General features: G+C 37.4%; 1 protein-coding gene across 2 annotated transcripts in view; it reads right to left on the bottom strand.

Moving 5' to 3' along the window:
- Window positions 1–2,729: 2,729 nt before the first annotated feature.
- The window catches only part of si:dkeyp-20g2.1, a 28,225-nt gene continuing 12,700 nt past the window's right edge, over window positions 2,730–18,254 (bottom strand). For both annotated transcript variants that reach the window (XM_005165222.6, XM_690528.10), the window contains 10 exons: window positions 15,807–15,917; window positions 13,930–14,036; window positions 13,624–13,736; window positions 13,465–13,540; window positions 10,562–10,683; window positions 10,319–10,486; window positions 9,910–10,008; window positions 9,677–9,828; window positions 5,048–5,168; window positions 2,730–2,971 (listed from right to left, as the gene is read on the bottom strand). In XM_005165222.6, coding sequence (XP_005165279.1) covers window positions 2,844–2,971; window positions 5,048–5,168; window positions 9,677–9,828; window positions 9,910–10,008; window positions 10,319–10,486; window positions 10,562–10,683; window positions 13,465–13,540; window positions 13,624–13,736; window positions 13,930–14,036; window positions 15,807–15,917 — 1,197 coding nt within the window. In that variant the 3' untranslated portion in view covers window positions 2,730–2,843. The remainder of the gene's footprint in view (window positions 2,972–5,047; window positions 5,169–9,676; window positions 9,829–9,909; window positions 10,009–10,318; window positions 10,487–10,561; window positions 10,684–13,464; window positions 13,541–13,623; window positions 13,737–13,929; window positions 14,037–15,806; window positions 15,918–18,254) is intronic.

The raw sequence follows: 18,254 nt of genomic DNA on the forward strand, positions 1-18,254 counted from the left end.
ACACTAGCGAAAGATCACTTGTATTATGTCAGATGCTTTCTTGCACAGCTGCATGTTGGACTCTTGAAAAATTATTGTTTGCATTGGCCAAAATTAATTAACTGAAGTCACACAAGGATCCGCTTGGTCTTAAAGCCTTTTCGATGCGTTATTTTTACTATTTCGGATGGCATAGCATTCAAAATTGAACAAGTAAGCTCATGGATGGGAAAAATTCTGGACTTTTGTCAGTAAGGTGTGGGTCTTCAGGCCCATAGCAATGGTGGGGGTGGGGGGGGGGGTGGGGGGGGGCCTGTCTATTCAAATGTCTGTCTATTCAAAAAGACAGACATTTGTTTTTATTAATGGTCACAAAGTGTGTAGTACCTATACAGTTTTGAGATTTCAGATAGTTTACAATTTTTTTGAAATCCACTTTGGATAATAGTGCCTACTAAATATATGAATGTAAGTCATTACTAATTAAACGGCTGAAAGGAGATTTGTGGTTACGACATGCTGAGGATTTTTTCATGTTTTATTCTACACCAAAAAATACATCAGTAATATGCAGCTCATGTTTTTTTTAAAGCTTTTACGCATCTTAAAGCGGCAGTTGCTAACAAGTTCCACTTGAGGCTGAGTACTGTGAAGTACTCTGGATAAATTTGAGTCAAAGAGCCTTTTACCCTTGAAGCAAACAATCACCCTCAACAGCCCCACTCCCTTTTTCCAATGCTACATCTGTTATTTGTCGCTATCAAACATCCCAACTATTTTTATCTCCTTAAACAGAGTCACAAACAAGGCATTTGAGGCCTCTTAGTAACCTGTAATTTACACATTCAGTGGATACTATGTCCCAAACATCACCAGTCAAATGCAAATGAGACGGAAGTGTTTTCCAAAGCAAAAATATACAGACATACCCGTCAAACTATGCAGAGACACATCAAGCAGTCAGCGAGCGTTACCTTCTCTCCCTCTCTCTCCAGCAGGCTCTCAGGCTGAAATACAAGTACTGCTCCAAAAGATCTCTGAAGGTGAATTTAAATTTTAATGGACACACTCTAAAAGCGGAGTGTATCCATTCAAGAACATATCAAGGAAATATATGACAGGAAGGACAAAGTGCTTAAACACACAGCTATTATTTACAGTTTCTTCTAAAAAAGCTATTACAGTCAACCTGAAGCAATGTAAACAGCCTATTTTACTGTCAGAATCTGACATATTTTAGTGAAACATGGTACTCGACAAGAGAAAGCGAGTGGGAGTGGGCATTTATCCGCTGGGAATTAAGTGGATAATGGAAAAAAGGATTTCCATTAAGGAATGTAACCAGGTGGCTGAAGGAGAAAAGGTGATATCAGCCCAGCTCGAGCTGAAGCAAGATATAAGTATGTTTTGACATTTTTCCTAAAATATTAATAGTGAACAGTCTATTAAATAATCTAGATAAAAGGAACTGCTAAATTTAAAAATATTCTATGAAACGACAGGAAGGTTTTAGTAACATTTATCATCAGGGCTTGACATTAACTTTTTTGTCCAGCAGCCACTGTGGCTAGTAGTTTTCCAACATCACTAGCCATCGCCATTTTCACTAGCCACGACTTAGCTGTTGGTAAAATAGATTTTATATATGCATGAATTTGACTTTGGCATGCTAAAATTACTTGATTTAGAAGGTCTGTCCACATGACTCCTTATTCTTTTCACTTTTTGTGTTATGTATAACCTTGCTCAATGAGCATGAGCAAATAGATTGTGATTTTATAGTGTTTTATTGCAATTAGTTTTTCTTTTACTTGACTCTTCCGGGGTTAACACTAAGGATTTATCTTTTTTTTCTTTCTAGCCACACCAATAATAAATAAATAAATATTTACTAGCCAAAAAATATAAACAATGTGTAAAAACACATGCTGTAAACATGCAATTTTTATTCAACACTTTTCTTTTCTAAAAAATTTACATTTATAAAAGAACTATTGTTATGTTCAGTTAACTATACTTAAACGGAGAGTTAATCTCATATAACAGAAATGTTATTGTAAAGGATGATAATTAAACCATATTAACAAAAAATAACTCCAAGAAAAAGCAGGTGAAAAACATTCCATGTGCGGTAATGAAAGAATGATCACATGCACAGTTAACATTAGGTCCATTAATTATCTGTTCAAAGAAAGGTTAAAGCGAAAGCAGCCACTGCTGCTGACAAAAATCTCAAGCTCTTGAAATCAACAGGAGTGTGGGTGAAATAGACAGGACGTCCAGTCTATTTCAAAGAGATCCAATCGCACCAGCTGCATTTTCAACCACGGATGCTTCTTACTCACTGAGCGCGTGATCATCCTCTCATTCGGTATTCACTGGCTTGTCATTTTTGTCATCTCTCACAGTGGAACCACACCATTGGGCCACTCTTACTGTTGAACTCTGCTTTTTAAGAAAATTACAATTTTTAAAACTTACTATTTTCAACCAGCCAAAGTGGCTAATGGGAGTGGCTGTCACAGCTGAAATCTACTTGCATTTGGCGGGTTGGCAGGTGTCAATGTCAAGTCCTGTTTATCATGCTAGATTGCTTTGATTGACCAATGGCAGCTACTCACCTCCCTCATATTCATCTGCTGTCAAGTACATGGGATAACCTGAAATATAAACTACCACTAATAATATCTGTAATAAGAGCCCTGACATAAATGTGTCATTTTGTAAACTATTTAAGATTAATTAAAAGATTTCATTGACAAAAAGCTCTTTTTATTAAATTATAAAACAGGAATGAAAGCCCACGGGAGGAGCTGTACAGACAGCGAGTGTGTGTGAGGGGGAATTGATTGGTGTGTTCAGCACTATTCTTTATGCATGTCAGCACAAGAGGGTGTTTGAGTCTCGGTGAAGGCCTGACCCTCCTCATCATCATCTTCCTCTGAGCTGCCCATCACTGCGGCACTAAGAGCTTGCAGAGCCCCCAGCAAACCTGACAGAAAACCAACATGAGCGACCAAGTCAAGTGCGAAACAACACTTAGTAGACATCAAAAAAAGAATCAATCAATGTGTGAATGAATAGATGGCTATGTTACAGGGGTTTTCAAATTTTGCAGGCCTTAGTAGGATCACAAGACTTACACAATGAAACAAACAAAAAACTAAAATATATATCATTTAATAAAAAATTAAATACGTACAGTGAGTACAGAAAGTATTCAGACCCCTTTAAAATGTTCACTCTTTGTTATACTGCTGCCATTTGCTAAAAGCATTTAAGTACATCCCCAATAATGTACACACAACACCCTATATTCACAGAAAAAGACAGAACTGTAGACATTTTTCCAGACCTATTAAAAAATTAAAGCTTACCTATCACATGGTCTTGAGTAATCAGACTCTCTGCTCAGTATTTAGTAGAAGTATCCTTTCGATCTAGTATATCTATGGAGTCTTTTTGGCAAAGATGCAAGTTTTTTTACACCTGGATTTGGGGATCATCTGCCATTCCTCCTTGCAGATCCTCTTTATTCTGTCAGGTTGGGTTGGAAAACATTGGTGGGCAGCCATTTTTAGATCTTTCCACATATGCTCAATTGCATTTAAGTCAAGGCTCTGGTTGGGTCATTTAAGAACAGTTATGGAGTTGTTGTGAAGCCACTCTGTTATTTTAGTTGTGTGCTTAAGGCAGAGGTGTCCAAACTCTGTCCTGGAGGGTCGGTGTCCTGCATATTTTAGTTCCAACCCCAATTAAACACACCTGAACCAGCTAATCAAGCTCTTTCTAGGTATACTAGACTTCTAGGCAGGTGTGTTGGAGGAAGCTGGAGTTAAACTATGCAGGACACCGGTCCTCCATGACCGAGTTTGGACACCCCTGGCTTAAGGTCATTGTCCTGTTGTAAGGTACACCCAGTCTGAGGTCCTGAGCACTCTGGAGAAGGTTTTCATCCAGGATATTCCTGTACTTGACTGCATTCATCTTTCCCTCAATTGCAACAAGATGTCCTGTCCCTGCAGCTGAAAAATCACCCCCAAAGCATGATGCTGCCATCACCATGCTTCACTGTAGGGGCTGTATTGGACAGGTGATAAGCAGTGCCTGGTTTTCTCCACACATACCGCTTAGAATAAGGGCCAAAAAGTTCTGTCTTGGTCTCATTAGACCAAAAATCTTCAGGTGTTTTTTTTTTCAGGCTTTCATATGGCTTGCACTGGGGAGAAGCTTCCTTCTGGGCACTCTGCCATAAAGCCCAGACTGGTGGAGGGCTGCAGTGATGGTTTACTTTCTACAACTTTCTCCAATCTCCCGACTACAACTCTGGAGCTCAGCTACATCGATCTTTGGCTTCTTCTTTATCTTTCTCACCAAGCCTCTTAGTCCAGTTCTAAGAAGAGTTCTGGCCGTCCCAAATGTCTTCCATTTAATGATTATGGAGGCCATTGAGCTCTTAGGAACCTTAAGGCTGAAATTTTATTGTAACCTTGGTCAGATCTGTGCCTTGCCACAAGTCTGTCTCTGAGCTCTTCGGGCAGTTCCTTTGACCCTGTAATTCTTATTTGCTCTGACATGCACTGTGAAGTAAGGTCTAATCTATAGAGAGGTGTGTGGCTTTCCTGATCAAATCAAATCAGTATAATCAAACACAGCTGGACACAAGTGAACTATTTCAAGGATGATCAGAAGAAATGGACAGCACCCGAGTTAAATATAGGAGTGTCGCAGCAAAGGGTCTGAATAATTAGGACCATGTGATATTTCAGTTTTTCTACATAAATCTGAAAAAATGTCAACAGGTTAGTCTTTTTCTGTGAATATAGGGTGCTTTGTGCACAATAATGAGGAAAAAATGAACTTAAAGGATTTTAGTAAATGGCTGCAATAGAGTGAAAAATTAAGGGGATCCCATACCCACTCCAAATAAATGAACAAATATACACGTTGATAACACGTTTATGATTTATTAGTGGATCATGGCAATAAAAAAACATTTGAAGACCACTGTGTTATTATGAATGTGAATGATTACTGATGTCATGAGTGAGTTTCAGTGAGTGCTTACTTTCAGGTGTCGGGTTTTTACTTTCAGATTTACAAGGTTGGGTTTGTTTCAGGGTCTCGGTTTTTGCAGATCTTCTCAGTCTTTTATATTCATTCATCAAACCCTGCTCCTGAACCACTGCCTGCTTATACACACAAAACAACACAAGAAAAAATAGAGGGAAACAGATCTTAGATCTCTGTGCCAAGTGGATTTTAAATGCAACTATATTCACATATTTACTGTATATACAGCATAGTGGTAGAAATTATTCATATTTAAAACCACATAAAACTGATTAGAATTTGTTATAATATTCAGATTAGAAAATTACAGCTTCAAGGTTGATTCTAAAATTTTAATATTATTGTTTTTATAACTTATCTAATAGCATTATCTATCTGATTTTTTTACAAATTAAATTATCTTAAAAGAGTCCTTCAAACATTATATAGTGGGCAATGTTGCAGTTTGAGCATGAACAAGACAGACAAATGTACAAAATACACTCTAAACGGAGTCTCCCTCATATGCTTTTGTTGCAGCGCTGAGTTTTCTTTCAGAAACATGTAAATCAAATGAGCCTCAAGCACACTTGTTTCCTTGTGCACATGTAAATCCTTTGAGTATAAAATCCCAGTGAAAACAGCCGAGTCAAAACAAAAGAAATATTTTGCGCATGGGATCATTGTGCAATGCAACAAGATTGATTGGTACATTGCACACAGGCTGCATTTGATTGGCCATTTCCTAGTGAGATTACAACAATATTTTTCAACCAACCATCTATTTATAAAGTGTCAAACATGCAGGATATGCGAATTATACATATATTCAATGCCAACTTGAAAGGCGTAAGGTCTGCTTATCTTGTGAAATTTGCCATTTTAGTTTGTAATGATCCAACAGCCATATGTGAACTGTTGAGTATAAGTGTTATGCATCATGTCATATCTCTCATCTCCTACTGTAATTTCTTTGGAGTGAAAGAACAACAATACACTTTATAAAACTCATTTGTTTATGCAGAGGTTCAGGTTGAATTTCAAGTTTGATTTATTTATATTGCACATTTCCAAACAGCCACAAGGGTGCAGATAAAAATACAAACAAGCAGTACAGACATATTAAACAAAACAACAATGATGTAATGTAAAATAAAGCCTAGAAAATGTACAATGGATTTTAGATAAACAGTTTGGTTACAATACTTAAAAATAAAAAAGTAATTGAACCTTTAAATAATTCCGCCTAGTTACGAGATGCTACCACAGTTGACTACATTAAACAGGATTAAAAACGAAACAGTTAGACCCCCCGAGGAAGGGACTTAAGCATCAAACGGCCTGGAAAATAGATGAGTCTTTAATTCAGACTTGAAAATTTGCAGTAACGAAGCCATTTTTAATTCTAGAGGCAGCATGTTTCAAAAGCGTGGACCAGCTATAGCGAATGCATGCTCGCCCCTGCTTTTGAGGTGGGCCTTTGGGGTTTTTAATAGAAATTGATCAGCGAAACGCAAGTATCTGGAAGGAGTGTAAGGCATAATCAGTTGGGATAAATAATGGAAGCCCAAGCCATGTAAGACTTTACACAAGGAGAAGGATTTTAAATTAGATTCTTTGTCTTACCAGTAACCAATGGAGAAACCTCAAAATGAGAGCGACATGTACATATTTCAGGCTTTTTGTCAACAATCTAGCTGCTGAGTTTTGAACTTTAGGCGAGCAATCTAAGACTTGGGATGCCTACAATAGAGAGAGTTGTTTCAGTCTAATTGGGAAGTTATAAGAGCATTTATGGCAATTTCTAAAGAATGTGAAGTGAGGGAGTACTTCAGTTTTAAAGGAAGGTGAAGTTGGTAAAAGCTATTTCCAACCACACTTGAAAAATGTGTATTAAATTTTAAGTTCTAATACAACGCCAAGGTTATGTACCTGGGGTGATGTAAACTCCTCCAAGTTGCTGCACCTAGGGCGTTTACAGTCCGACAAGTCTTGTGGCCTAAATGTAATACGATTTTTTCTCCTCATTTAAAAATAAAACGTTCTCAGAAAGGATTGATATAAATGTGATATAAATATAAAAAGTATTTTCAAATACTTTAATGCTAACTGTAAATAACTGTAAACACATCCCTGTCCATTTTGTCAAGAATACTAATAACTTATACTATCCTTCATCCACAAAACAACTCAGGGGGAGTTTTCTAGGTAAAGATAGCTCACTCAATCCTCTAAGCTAAAATAAACCTCTACACCCACTTCACTTGAAAACTATTTAACAAGCTTTCTACTCAATTTGCTTAAAGGTTTTTGACAAATTAAGTATTATTATGTGAGTGCGTGCATATGTGTGAGTGAGAGAGATATAAATGGCCCTTTCACATAGCAATACCGATAAATATCCGAAAAACGACTTTACCGGTAAATTCAATAAAGCGCTGTTAAGGATAAGGATGTAAGGAGAATTTTTCCGGAAAAGACCATTCATACATCCATTCTAAAATACCGGCAAATTCTGACATCATCAACCAGAAATGACCTCTGAATGGCTGCACTTGTATTTGTAAACATAGAAGGGGTCGGGCTTTTGTTGATTTCACTTTAAAACTTTTTAATAAATATTTTTTTATTTCCTGAGACATCCAAAAGGCAGAAACACAAAGTACAGCTAAATGTTTACATATTTGAAGACATTACAAATCCTATTGATGGATAAGTATTGGGAACAGCTTCAATAAAAACATATGGAGGAACACTTTTCCATGTGGAGATGTACATAATATGTGTGTGTGTGCTGGCGCTCACCGGCTGCTATTATAAGCATTTAATCGATATTTTTTTACACAGTTGACATCAAGAAGAAACTTAGAAATGTTATCCGACTAACAGCTAGCAGCTAAATGTGTCGAGAAAATATTCAAAAGCTTTTATTTTCACAAACAGCGCAGATGTGTGTCTGACTGTTCTAATTGGCTGGAGAAGACATTTCACATAGGTGCGTTCTAATTGTGCACACGCTCTTTCCGGCAATTTTAATTCTGCATTCACACAGAGCTGCATTCCGGCAAATTACTGGTAATGTTACAACTTCTCTTTTCAGGAAATTGTGAAGTGGATTTTATACTCTTTAAAGTGTGAAGTTAATCTATATATTCAAATTATAGACAATATATATACTTTATTATTGACAATAAAGTATATTCTTCTGATATTCATAACCTCCAGACTGAGTTTGATTTAGTAAGAGAAAAACCAGAAACCACTACAATTGCCGGAACAAATTTACCATTTTTTCAAAAAGGGCCTATTCACACATTAAGACCTTTCCGAAAAATTGCCTGTAATTTTCCGGAAAGGTCTGTATGTGTGAAAGGGGCTATAGAGAAAGATAGAGCAGACAGTGAGTATGTTTACAAGGACACCAGAAATTCGATTTTAATGCGATTAAGACAATACTCTGATTAAGAGTCGACCATGTAAACAGCGATTTTTGATTAATTTAATCAGATTAAGTTCATAATCGAACTAAAGAAAAATCTAATTAAGACATTTGGAGTATGCCGATTTGTCGCATTATTGAACACACATGTAAACACCTTAATCGAACTATTAACTTGATGTAGAACTTTTTGACGCGTTTTGCAATAGGATAGTCCACATACACACATCTGTTTGACACTCTCTGCACCTACCGAGTCAGAGCAGACCACAGACACCTGCGTCGTGAAATGTTGTAGGCTTTTTACCTCCTTTCAGTGTGCGATATGAACTTCCATTAAAACTACACTTGTCCAGCAGGTCATAGTAGCATCTAATATCTCGTTTGTCACAGGGGGCATGCATGAAATGTTCCTAAATGAAAATGAAAGTGCCAAACTGCAGTTAAAGTCGACAAATATAAAATGAAACACACGAAATTACATGAAAATCCGGAGGAAATGTGAATTTCGCTGTGACACAATGACGTTAATCGAATTATGTGCTTTAACATGTAAAACGGGATCATGAAGGAAACTTTTAAAAAGCAACTCATATAAACGCCTTAATCTCATTATTGTCTTAATTAGATTAAGGCAAATAATTTGATTATTGATGTCCAGGTAAACGTAGTCATTGATGTGCTGTGAAAGAATCAGAGCACAACTCATTATTATACACAACAGTTCCAAATATGGTCAAACACGCGCTTCTGATAGGTGGAATTTCTGTTTATAAATGAACATATAAAATAATTTCTGAAGAATTCATTAACTAACCTAAGCATTAGAGAATGAGTTAACATTGAATCAATGCATTCTATAGCACATCTAAATTAATTCCTTAAGAAATCTAACTGAACACAGAGCTTTGAAATTTGCAGCTAGGTTTTATTTCACAGTAATCTCACATATGTGCAAATATGTTGATCTTCTTGATTTCATGATGACTTTAATTTAAAAACATCTACAAATTCATTTAAATAATCATAATCAAAGATTTAAAAATCCAGTGGAATGCAGTCTTTCTTTGTCCTTTATTCCTTCCATACGTTTCTAGTTTTTTTTTTTAGGTCCTACCTCACCCAGGGCACCAAGTGAGCCAGGACTGCCGCTGATGCCCCCTCAAAAAGAGTGTGTGGGCTTGTGTGTGTGCGAGTGTGACTCACCAGGAGAAGGTTGCAGTCTTTGTCCTTGTCTTTCAGCTGTTTCTGCAGATGTGTGATCTGTCTGTGTGTGTGTTCTGTTCTCTCTCTCTCGGCTTCTTTCATCTGTTCTTTCTCTCTCTCCACCTGCCTCTGAACTTGCCTCAAAGCTACCACTGCACGCACACACACATATTCAGAACATCATTCACAAAAACTAGCCATGACATCAGCATTAGCATGTTAAGTCTGTATACCTGCTTTGGTGTGCTCTCTCCTCGCCGTGTTGAGTTGAGCCTCCACGTCCCTGAGCTTCTCTGCACACACACTTTCAACTTCTGATACCCTTTGTAAAACTGCAGAAACAGGCACAATCAGCTTTCGCATCCTTAAATATAAGCATCTGTACTCTACAGCCAAACCTGAGCAAATATTAGACGGATACACAAAAGCACAAACGATTCTTCACCAGAGAACACGAGCGATTGCAAGCAGAGTTGCATGATTAGCCTGCAGCCACGAGCAATTGAAGTCAGCAGAATTCCCCAAGTGTTAAACACAGTGTTAATAGACTATTAGCAATGAGAATGAAAGAAAGAAGGAATCTGTGAAGTGAATACCAAATGCTTTCAGCGGGGGGGAGGGGAAGCTGTTCTTCACACACACCTGAGTCACACTGCTGCTGGAGTCTCTGGGCCTCAGTGCGGAGCTCCGCGATGGTCCCCTCTTGTTCTTCACAGTGCCTCAGTGTCTCCATTCGGCTTGATTCTGATGCCTCCAGCTCCTCCCTGCTGTGTGACAGAGCTTCCCTTAGGTGGCTCAGATCTCTGTCTCCTGCAACACGGAATCACATCTCTTTTTTACATTCTGCAGATGTTCAGTATTCGGCTTGGGGTTTCGTGTACGTACGCTGCTGCTGTAGCTCAGAAAGCGAGGCCTGAATGAGCTCTGGTGTTCGTTTGAGCTCCTGTGCGAGCGTGTCCCTCTCTGTGCTCAACATCTCCACCTCAGCTTTGAGACTATTAATAAAGCTGCAACACAAAAGAATGATGGCCATATTAAATAACAGTGCAGTGCTTGAAATTGTATGTCAAGCTATGAGATGAAAAACTGTTGTATACTACATTCTTGTCCCCTATTTTCCTATATGGTTAATCTTAGGTATATGTATTATTGGTGACCTATATAACCTAATTTAGTAGTTGTACTAAAATGTTCATTACAAATCTAAGTAGTTAATTATCTGTTTTTTTTTGTTATTATTAATATATAATAACAATAATAAAGATGATCTGAGTTAAATTTAGTGAAAAATCGGCCCAACAGTGTAGTAGGAGTTAAGAAAAATAGCATTTTCAAGCGAAATTTAAAATGGCAAACAGGAAGTTTCACCAAGTATGGAAAATTTGGTATCAATTTATGCTAAATTATCCAAGGAATATATCAAGAGCACGCTGCACGGTGGCACAATGGTTAGCACGTTCGCCTCACAGCAAGAATTGTGTTGAAGATTGTGACAACACCTCAATGCATTCGTAAAATATAGCATTTTTCAACAAAATTCAAAATGGTGACACCAAATGGCAAACATGGGGAAATTTAACATCATCCAACTCAGAATGTCACTCTGAATGTAATGTTGTGAAATTTGGTGAGAGCATTCACGAGATACAAGCAAAAGTAGCTGTTTTTCATATCTCCAAACCACTAGGTGGAACTGCAACGAAACTGTGCAGGCAACCTCAGATCATAGTTGTCATAACACACACCAAACTTAGAGTTAAGCATTGTCGAGATGTTGCCTTGAGTATGATTTGGCATGTCATTTTGACAAATTGAATTGCACATTATTCAGCAACAATTTAAGTTATCGTCTTGAATTCCATAACTTTTTGCCAGCATGATCTAGTGATGATCTGGGCCAATTTTGGTGAAAATTTAACAAACCGTCTAGCACGCGTTCGAAAACAAAGGTTCTACAAACTATTAAAAGATAGAAAAAAACTAAACCCTATTTTTGAAATTTGGATTGCAATAAGTCAAGCATTCAGGGTAAATTTGTATGTTGATTCTGCAGCTTACGGTTTAAAAGTTATTAGCATTGCAGTTTTGAACAAGTGGTGGTGCTGGAAAGTTTGAGTTAGATGGTCCAAATTTGCTACGATTAATATTGAGCTTGTCTTCTATAAGTGTGCCATATTTCATAACTTTTGAACAAAAGCCTATATAGACTACCATTCAAATCTCGGCAGAAGAACAAGAAGAAGAAGAATAGGAACCGGAAGAATAACAATAGGTGCTTTCACAGCTTCGCAGCTTGGCCCTTGATAACCATAACTTTTTTTTTTAAACCTGATAATATTTTTGATTGATTTGAAAATGCAAATAAGGTGTGTACGGACCACAACCCACAGTTTGGAATGCATGTGACCCAAGGAATATTAACTTTTTGGAACTTGTAGTTTAATCCAACATTTATAACAATTGCAGAAAGATCGCTTCCTGCGTCCTTGAAGTGCATGAAAGCATTTAAAAAATATTTTTTGTCACTGTTTGTTAAGCCTGTATTAATGCATTCAGTGTAAAGTTGCATTGTCAATCATTAAAAAATTGTAATCTTAATTCAAACCCGTGCAACAATAATAATGATGATTTGCATGTTTATTAATGCATTAAAATCTACGCTTGATTGAGAGATTCAGTTTTTAAACTTTTTTCAGTTAGTTAATACAGTTTAACTATTTATAGTTCAGATATTACCACAGATTTTTACCGTAAAGAATTAAATCACTGTGTAACGGAACTTGAAGCTGGTGAATGTTGTAGCAATTACATTGCGTAACTAATGGGAGGTGACAAACAACAATTAAAATGATGTCACTGAATGGGTTCTTAAAAATGATCCACCTATAATTAAACGAAGTTTTATGTGTGAATTGTTGAATCATTAATTGAATATAAGATGACGCAGTCGAGCAGTAGGTAGTGCGGTCGCCACACAGCAAGAAGGTTGCTGGTTCAAGCCTCGGCTGGGTCAGTTGACATTACTGTGTGTAGTTTGCATGTTCTCCCTGTGTTCACATGGGTTTCCTCCGGGTGCTCCGGTTTCCCCCAGTCCAAAGGCATGTGGTTCAGGTGAACTTTTCCGTAGTGTATGTGTGTGAATGAAAGTGTATCGGTGTTTCCCAGTAATAGGTTGCAGCATGAAAGTGCATCTGCTGCATAAAACATGTGCTGGATAAGTTGGCGGTTCTTCCCGCTGCAATGACCCCAGATTAAAAAATGAGACTAAGCCAAAAAGAAAATGATTGAATTATAGAAAATAAATATATGTTGTACAAGATGCTAGACTGCTAAATTTAGCATTATCAGCAACCGTAGCAAAGACCATTTTTTTATATTGAATATTTTACTATTTTTCTAGCTTTTTATTTTTTATTAATTACAGGTTCTCAGTTCTGTTTGTAAAAAGCAATGGATTTTGCAGCAATATTTATGTATGAATAAAAAGCAAATGACATTTGTCTCTTCCCTTTTTTGGTAATCCGAAAAATTATCGTGTGATTCGAACTGTGAGATTTGTTTTCTGTTACACCACTAATAATAATAATAATAATAATAATAATAATAATAATATATTTATTGTGAGATAACATCTAAACTCACTCATTACATTTAAAATAAATTTATTAATATTACTCTCAAGATTATTAACCTCAATATCTCATAATCTGATAATTACTTATAAAGAGGTCACTGCAAAATCAAACACCACAATGTTAACTATGATTTTTAATGTCACTATTCTGTACCTCTCCAACACTGCAGGCTCTGGACATCTTGTAGCTTGCTTGGTTCTCCACAGAGCTTCTTTTCTCAACAGCAGCCCTGCAGACAAACAACAAGTTATTAAAAGTGCAACACACTTACACACACACACACACACACACTGACACAGATGACACGCTCACCATGTACTGTGTCCAGACGCTTGGCGGCAAAGGCGAGTCTGTGGTTCAGCTGACTTACACTGGACTGAACTGCTTCCATCTGACCTGCCTTTAATTCCACGGCTGACATCACTCTGATGAGAGAGGCCGAGAGAGAAAGATAACACAGAGAGAGAGACAGATGTTTATGGATGAGCTGACTTCAGGGGAACAGTCATCTTTAATCTAATCAGGACGCTCATGTTGGTATTCAGGAGACTTGTTTAATTCAAAGAGACTACAGATTCAAGGTTTGGCTCAAGGGGTGTGATTGTGTGTGTGTGTTACCTGTGTGCTGTTTCACTGATATGATTCAGTGATGCCTCGCTGCTCTTATTGCGCTCCTTCAGCTGAATGTTCTCCAGCAGAACACTCTCCAACTGCTGCTGTATTCCCTGAACATGCATACAGAGAAGCACGCGGCTGTCAGAAACACACACTTGCCTGTAGGCGCTACAGAAGAGAAGTTTCAGTGCTGTCACTGCTACACAGCTGATCAGCTGTTCTGCATGCAGTGAGTAATCACAGACGAGCGATATAATGCTAAAACAGCAGATCTTCTGTGACTCACTGGTGAACAAGATTCAATCTCACCATGCTGGAATCTGCAAACCTGCGCAGACTGTTGAAAAGCACACTTAACAAGGAGAGAACAAGGGAGAACAGGATGAGCTCATGAGGACCGGGGAGAGAGAAAATCTGATGCTGAAATGATCAAGTGAATATCAATGAGCAAGGCTTAAATTTTTTAGCAAGTAACCACTTAGACTCCGGTCTGCTCCTCACACAAAGAGCAATCATATTAAAAATAAAGACTTGTAGAGGACTGCATGTTCTCCAACAGATGTCTGACTGTTTTAGCATGCGAAATGTGCTCATGAACGTATATTCCTAAAGTATAAGGCAAGCAAAACATGCTCAAACTACGTATACATTTGGATTAGAGCAAAATGAAAGACACATCAGTATTTATAGAGAGAATTTCACACGTGGCACTAGTTTCAGTTTCGCTTTCAATAAAATAGATTTTTATAGTGACATTTTGTTTGATATTTTCAATCCTTTTTCTGTTCTGAAGTAGATTCAATTTAAATGTTAAAATTAGAGGTGCCATGACATTAATGCTCAATGCGGGTGCCTTGAAATTCACAGCTTTTTCCCATGCATGAGGTAAAGAGCAGTGTGTAGGTGTAGTGTTTCCACTGTCATTTTAGGTTAATATAAACACAATAAGTCACAAAAAAACCTTTTTCAACTTTCGTGACATTAAAATAGGACCCAAATTCCAGTGGTTTTGAGACCCACCGCAACGTGACGTAAGAGTGCAGTTTTCCCCACCCACAGAATTGATTGCCACGTTTCTATAATAACATGTTTACACATGTAAACAGAACATTTGTTTTGCAAATAAACTGAGATTAAAATATCATTTCCAACTATCTGTAATTTTTATAAGTTTCATCAGTGTAAAATGTTTGTAAACAGAGCATGTTTGTAATAAAGAAAAATTGCTTTCTTAACTGCTATAATCACCACAGCCGCATGGTGTCAGTAAACGCTAATGTGTGTGTGCGCAAACGGCACTTGTGTTGGGCTCATTGTTTCAAATAGACTTAACCACAAATATATCAAATAAACTTAGTTGGTATTTTTGACTAATGAGCTGTATTTCAGCTTCATCTTTGTCTGTCTCCGTTACTGTGCTGTTTATCTGACGTAATGTATAAAGAGAGATACACACGTGGGAACAGTGGGCAGGGAGAAGCTGCTCATTTGCATTTAATGCCACAGACTACACAAACAGCTACATTGTACTCTGACAGTGATTCTGGAGATTCTCCGATTCTGGAGGCTATAATAAATAATCTGATCGGTGTTTTGAGCTGAAACTTTACAGACACATTAAGGAGACACCAAAGGCTTATCTTACATCTTGCAAAAGGGGTCAAATAGAAACCTTTAAACTGAAACATGAAGACGGGGCAAGCAATATTAAGTAGCCCCTCCCAATTTTCAAAATTGCCAATAGTGTATGGTTTACAGCACAGCTGTAGCCAGTGTCAATGAGCTGAAGTGCACCCAAGTCTTGAATTCTTTGTGCATCACTGGTTTAAAGTACATCAATCTGTGTACAATTCAAATGAGTCATACATTTTGCAGCATACCTGTGTGTGTACATGCTGTAACTCTAACCGAGCGCTTTTGTCCTCTATGTGGTGCTGAAGGACACTGTTCTGTGACTGCAAAGATTCTACCTCCTGCTGCAATGAGGAAACCTACACACACATATTTACAGTCATGAGAAACAGACAGTCATCACAAATGCTTACCGTGTCATCTATTTGTCTTCAAGATAATAATTAGATTTTTAGAACAGCCCTAATTTTACTGACAAGAATTTCTTAGACAAACATTCAAACACTTGTAGGTGGTACAATTCTTTTATTGAAGAGAACTGTTAAAGGTGCAGTAGGTCTTCAGAAATAAAGTCTCTTCACATTCCAATAGTAATGATTAAAGTAAATGATCTAAATGTATTTATATGTTTTTTTATACTCTGGGTAGAGCATAATACTTTTTTAAGATTTATTTTTGGCATTTTTGCCTTTATTAGAAAGGACAGTATTTAGATAGAAGGCAATGTTGGAGAGAGAGAGGGGGGGGTAGGGTAGGGAAATGTCCTCGAGCTGGGATTCAAACACGGGACGTCCTGACGTGCTACTGCAACATATGTTGACGCGTTAAACACTAGGCTATTGTGCGGATGGCATAACACTTTTTAATTCAAATTAAAATTTAATTCTGATAAGTAACCCAAACTGCCTGTCAACAAATGTAGATTTATACATCTGCGCACTCATTCACACCGATCCACCATTTTTTCGTGGTGAGAGAGTGGTGAAAGCAAATGCTGAATCAAAACTTTTTAAAATACTGAATTAATATTGAGTTTCTTTAGCAGGCTGGAAAAAGAATGACACCATAGCTGAAGTATTTCTTATAGACAGGTAATGTTGTGTTTTAAAACTATTTTATTCACGCAAAGCTGATGTAGATTTTGTTGCGTTACAAATGAGTTGTATACACAGAAGTGTTGTCCAGCCACTGAAATCTTCCGACTATTTTCAATTCCATTAGAGACCGTTTACAGCATTGATAATGTAGATTATTTAGTTTAACAACAAAACATCAGTAAATGGCATTATTCTGCCTAGCCTGAGATGATGTTGGTTTTATATTCACATTGATTCATTTTTGAACAATGACAGCCTGTAACGCGCTCCCTATATTGTTTACCGCTACTTTGAATATTTAGTCTGATATAGCTTGTAAGAATAGGTTAGTAATAGATGTAATTACTGCACCCCGCCGGCCAAGCACTCATGATACAGTAGTCACTTTATGACAAAGCGAGTGAGACCAGCAATCCTTGCATGCATGAAATATTGCAGATTATGACAAGTTTTACTTGCTAACTACACAACTGAAAACCTGCTAGATATAATACAGTTTTTCATTCAGAAATGTAGTATTATAAAGTACTAAAGTTTTCTAACTGGCGAATGATATGATCTAGTGGATTGTCTGCTGTCATCTTTATTGTGTGCGTTGGTGATTTCAGGAGGTGTGGCTTTGGATGGCAGGGGAAGTATTGTGTTTTAAAGATATGCTAACGGGCAGCATTTTGGCATATCACCTACTGCACCTTTAAGCCTGTGTGGCTTAATTTATTTGAATAAACATGGAGTATAAATGGTAAAACTGTGAAACTTTATTACAATTGAAAATCTATTTCAAAAATTTAAAAGTATGATTTATGTCAGGGGTGTCCAAACTCCTTCCTGGAGGGACGACGTCCTGCAGATTTTGGCTCCAACTTGCCTCAACACACCTGCATGGATGTTTCTAAAAAGCCTAGTAAGAGCTTGATTAACTAGCCCAGGTGTGTCTGATTGGGGTTGAAACTAAACTTTGCAGGACACCGGCCCTCCAGAACGGATTTCTGGATTTCAGATTCAGAAGTCATTACTCGGAACTTCTGTGTCACATAATCTTTTAGAAATCAAACCCTTATATGCTGCTTAAGCACTCTTCTTATTTTTTAAAACAAAGGATCTGCTTAACGTGTCAGGAGCATTATACATTTTTCAATTTTTTTGATGAACAAATTCTTTATTAATTGAATTAATTCTTGCTAAACATAAAAAGTATTTTTAGCCATTTATTAAATCCTATCAATGCATGCTCATTGCATAAAAATAATAATTTCTCAAAAAAAAAAAAAACGGTGGGGGGGTGGGTTTGGGGGCAGGGTTATGGGTATGAGCAAATAAAAAAAAGCAAGCTATTGACATTAGTGGTTAGAAGTATAAATATGATTCTAAGGTTTCCATATCCTGGACCAGGCCGTATCCTGAGCAGCTGCTGTTGTGGTCATGGAGGAGTGGAGAGCATGAGACCGATTCTTGTGATGCTCCAGGGACAGACGAGTCTTTGCTGAGGCCCACCTTCCAGACTCCGTCGCTTAGACTGCAGCTCCGCACAAGGCATTTTGCCAGAGGAGAAATGGTCGTGCCCATCTGAGCTAGGTTCTGGCAAGGTTTTTTTTTCTA

This window comes from Danio rerio, chromosome 5, assembly GCF_049306965.1.
Source record: "Danio rerio strain Tuebingen ecotype United States chromosome 5, GRCz12tu, whole genome shotgun sequence".
Lineage (NCBI taxonomy): Eukaryota > Metazoa > Chordata > Actinopteri > Cypriniformes > Danionidae > Danio > Danio rerio.